At 24.0% G+C, this 4,719-nt stretch overlaps 1 protein-coding gene across 1 annotated transcript; it reads left to right on the top strand.

Annotated features, from left to right (window-relative positions):
* The first annotated feature begins 444 nt into the window (after nucleotides 1-444).
* LOC107485466 (uncharacterized) lies at nucleotides 445-1,431 on the top strand. The gene has a single exon (XM_016106001.3). The coding sequence runs from the start codon at nucleotides 450-452 to the stop codon at nucleotides 1,188-1,190; it is 741 nt and encodes a 246-aa protein (XP_015961487.1). The 5' UTR covers nucleotides 445-449; the 3' UTR covers nucleotides 1,191-1,431.
* Nucleotides 1,432-4,719: the final 3,288 nt, after the last annotated feature.

Below are 4,719 nucleotides of genomic sequence, written 5' to 3' on the forward strand. Positions count from 1 at the left end.
AATTATTTTCTTAAAGTAAATAATTTTTTTTCATATTAAATAATTTTTAAATAAAAGCTCTAATGATCATGTATAACCAATATTAACAACAAATGCATGCATCATGCTATGATCTACCATGTTCGTATATATTGTAAATAAAAATGCTATTTGTATATTAAAATTAGCTACTAAAATTAGTACTAATATATTTGTGTATAAATATACATGTGATTTAATTTATTTTCAATATATATTTATATTTTAACATGTATTTTATAGTAAAGACTGACGTTGATATATACCTAGCTAGCATAATCCTTAGATAAATTACTTAATATAATACGTGTATGTTTTAGTTATTATTTTTATATAAAGACATACATGTTCATGTGAATAATTACTTATCATTAGTTACATTATTTTCTTGATGTCTCTATATTCGTTGTTAATTTCAACAGAATTTAATTATGGATCATCCCAATCATTCACACCCTTTACACTTGAACCCTCCTGGAGCTCCATACAAGTGCAATGGTTGTAAAGAACTAGGGTTTGGACCAAGTTATCGTTGTGAAATTTGCAACTACATCCTTCACGAAGAGTGTGCGAACGTCGATCGCCTCGCCTTCCATCGATTTTTCCCGAAAAGCCACTTCGAGTTCTTCGAGAAGGCACCCGGATACCGAACTAGGTATTGTGATGCTTGTGGAAAAGATGTGCTAGGGTTTGTGTACCATTGTTCCCAGACAGGATTTGATTTGCACCCATGTTGTTTGAAGCTGAAAGATAGTGTTTGCGACAAAGATGGATGTGTGACATTGAAATTGTCTCAAAAGGTTCCTAGGAAGTGCCTAAAATGTAAGAGTAGGAATGTTGTGAACAAGGTTAAGGGTTGGTCTTATGTGTCTTGTAATGAGGATAATAATTCTTGTTACCATGTTTCTTGTGTTAAGGAATTGATTCTTGAGAATTGGAAGAGAGGCTATTTTTCAACTCAAGAACAAAACAATTATTCAGTAATTCATCATGAGATGATTGAATATGAATCTCGTCAACTTGCTTTAACAAGGTCATCAAGGAGATTGGGGACAATCAAGAAGTATACGAAGATAGCAGTTGTGATCTTCAAGCTAATAGTTTCAGCCATTTTTGGAAACCCTATTTCTGCCATTGCTACTCTTGTTGAAGCCCTAGTTCAAGATTATTGATGAAGATTTTTAGCTTTTTTTTCCCCCTTAATTTTTTGTTTATATGCTTTTGGTTAGTTTTGGGATGAATAATAAAGCTTTTCCGAGTGTGATGAGTTTGGTGGTAGGTGGAATGCATACGTATTATGTGATATATATAATTATTAATTAAGAAATGTATGTGTATATAAATATATGTAAATAAAGTGTGAGAATATATATTATATTATAAGCAAAGAATAGTAACAAAATGTAAGTTCTAGAAATTTAGAGTTTATAATATTTGAATTCTTGATTGATTGGCTTTGTTCATTGTTTGATAATGAATTTTAATTCTGTTATTAGCTTGTTTTTAGTTGATTAACTCTGTTATTGGCTTACTGTTTGATGATTATAATTGATACCCTCATTCTTGTTTATTCTTAGTTGATTAACTATATATTTTTGAAAGTGAAGTTATGGAAATGATTATAAAAATTGTGTTTTTGTTGAAATTTTTGATAAAAAAAATGACTTTACTATATTGTTGTTTTTGAATTTCTAGCTCTATTATTTTTAAATTTTTTTTTATGATTTATTGATTTTATGATTTTTGTTGATTATTTATTGTTGTTTTTGAATTTTTGTTGATGATTTATTTGATTTTTGGTTTTATTGTACTATTGTGTTAATGAGAGTTGTTGCTTTTACTTTATTGATTTTAGTTATGAATAATTATTTGTCAAATAATTCTTTGATTTTTGGCTCTATTGTAGTGCAGCTGTTTTAATTTAATGATAAAATATTTTGTATTATATATACTTTTAAAGATGATAGAAAAATTGCGTAAATGTTCATGTTTGTATGCATATATTAGTGTTGGGCCAACCGTAGAGAACTCTGACAATCGGTAAGATGAGAAGGCATCACATCTAACTCAAAATCTTAAAGTGTCAAGTTAATGGGTCTCTCATCTTATAAAATCCTCACTCTTTTTTGCTTTCTTTGATGTGGAACTAACTTTAACACTCCTCACACTTGCAACACTAACAATTAGAGGATATGAAACTGTATTTATGATTGTTTCTTAGCCTCAGATATCATTTTTTAGTATTAAAGTCAACGATCTTCTGGAATACACTTGTGTAAAATTTGATAACAAATTTGTAAATTATTAACTTAAAAAATAATATTTTATGTAATATTTTAAATTAAAAAGATATTTTAAAATTTATATTAGACTATAATTATATTTTAGGATGTTTATTTATAATTTATTTATTATTTTATTTTAAAATAATTTATCCGATTAAACTACAGTTAAACTGATTGAACCAATAAATTAATAACTAAAGCAGTTTGATGATCAAGTTAAATTCTCAGACCTTAATTCATAGTGAAAAAAATAGAACTTTACAAAAATTTTGTCATTACATGAGATTAACCTAAATGCAAAATCTTGATTACTCAAAAAAATAAATAAATAAAAAGCTTGTGAATTTTATAGGCCTTGAAAAATAAAAAATTTAAATTAAGACACTTTTAATTTTGAAACATTTTTGAGTACATAAAATTTTTTTCGTTTTGTCTCTTACAATAGCACAAGCTTAAAGATAAAAAAAAAAGGTGAGAAAATAACATGGCCATGTATTTTGATTGGGTTATTCCGTTATGCTACATCTATATTAAAATTAACTACTAAAATTAATTACTAGTATAAAATATATGTTAGAATATAAATACACTATAAAATAAATAAATCATACATATATTTATACACAAATATATTGATAGCTGATTTTAGTAACTAATTTTAATATACAAATAGCATTTCTCATTTTAATTTAACCTCAAAATGTAACGAAGTCTACAATTACGACAAAATTTTACTACCTCAATCGTCAAGATTACAACGCAAACACCAATTCAAAAACGAAGATGAAAACAAATAAACCAAGTTAATTAGTTTTACCTCAAGACAAATAAAACTGCAATTTCGAATTTCACAAAACAAGATAAACTAAAATGTCAAGACCAAATAAAAATCAATAACAAAGACTCGAGCTTAAACTTAAATTATTTTGATTGTTCTTCCTAAGTCATGTTTATTTTTTTTATAGACTTTTTTAAAATAATCTCTCAAAAAAATATAATTTTTTTTTTAACCAAAACTCCAAAATCTAAACTAAATATATTGAGACCCAATACAAAAGAATGATAACACTCAAAGTGTATATTGTATTTCTGAATTTTCTTCTTAATAATAGACACTTCTTATAAAAATTGTAGCTTATTATTCTAGCCGAAGCAGTCAATCATTTCTCATTATTGCCATAATTTTCTTTTTTATTATAAAAAATACTCTCTTTCAAATTCTTCTCAAATATTCCTTTTATGGTTGATTTTTTTAAAATATAATTGAATCATCACTTAAATTATTTACTAATCTTAATTGCACAATCAATCAGCATAATACATATTTAGATCAACTTTAGTTAACCCAACTAAATATTTGCCATTACAATTAAAGATCATTTAGCTAACTAAATTCTTTTCAAATATTTGTGTCTTAAAATATCATTAGTAAAAGGTTTTAAAATTTTTTTATTTAATAGATATAAACAAATGCATTGGATACTTAAAATTTTTATATATTCAATAAAGATTTTATCAATTTATAATCTTAATTTATTGTTTATTTTTTTAGATATAAATAAAACTATGGTGTAACACTCAATTATTAAATTTTATAATATTTTTTAAAATTATAGGAGTGAAACAATACAAGAAAGACGTATTGTCAATATGCAAAAAGAGTATTATTCTGTCCATAATTTTAAAAAATATTACACAATCTAATAATTGAGTGTTACACTAAAAATTTTTTAATATTAAAAAAATAGCCTAACTTATGCTCTTAGGGCACATATAATAGATAAACCTCTAAAGATAAAATTCATAAAAATTTATTACCAATTGAGATTTATTTATTATACATCCAATTGTTACCATCTCAATCACTTTTGTACATGAATTATATTATTATCAAGGAAATTTTAAGTGACTAATTGATAAAAAAATAATGATAAATAAAAGAAAATGATTGAAATAAAAAGATAAATTAAAATTGAAAATAAAAAATAAAAAAGATATGTTAAAATTGAATAAAAAAAAAAGAATTACTATATATATATTTTTTTAATTTTTTTGATACAACAAGAAAAAAATTTATTCAACTTAATTTATTTTATTTAATTTATTACCCAATTTTTTGATACAATAAGAAAGAAATTCATTCAATCTTTTTTGTCCTCATGATTTTATCACGAAACCAAAAAGAGATTCTTTGCACTTCTAATTATTCTATAACAGTTACAATAGGAGGTATTTATTATAATCTTTTATTAGATTAAAATAAAAAATTATAAACCCACTAATACAAAGGTTAATTTAGTAACTAAATAAATAAAATTAAAATAAATAAAATTAAATTGACTATTTTAATACTTAAAAATATAAATTAATAATTATTAAATAATATTTGAACTCTTCATATCATTAATATTTAAAG

Source organism: Arachis duranensis, chromosome 4 (genome assembly GCF_000817695.3).
Source record: "Arachis duranensis cultivar V14167 chromosome 4, aradu.V14167.gnm2.J7QH, whole genome shotgun sequence".
NCBI classification, from domain to species: domain Eukaryota; kingdom Viridiplantae; phylum Streptophyta; class Magnoliopsida; order Fabales; family Fabaceae; genus Arachis; species Arachis duranensis.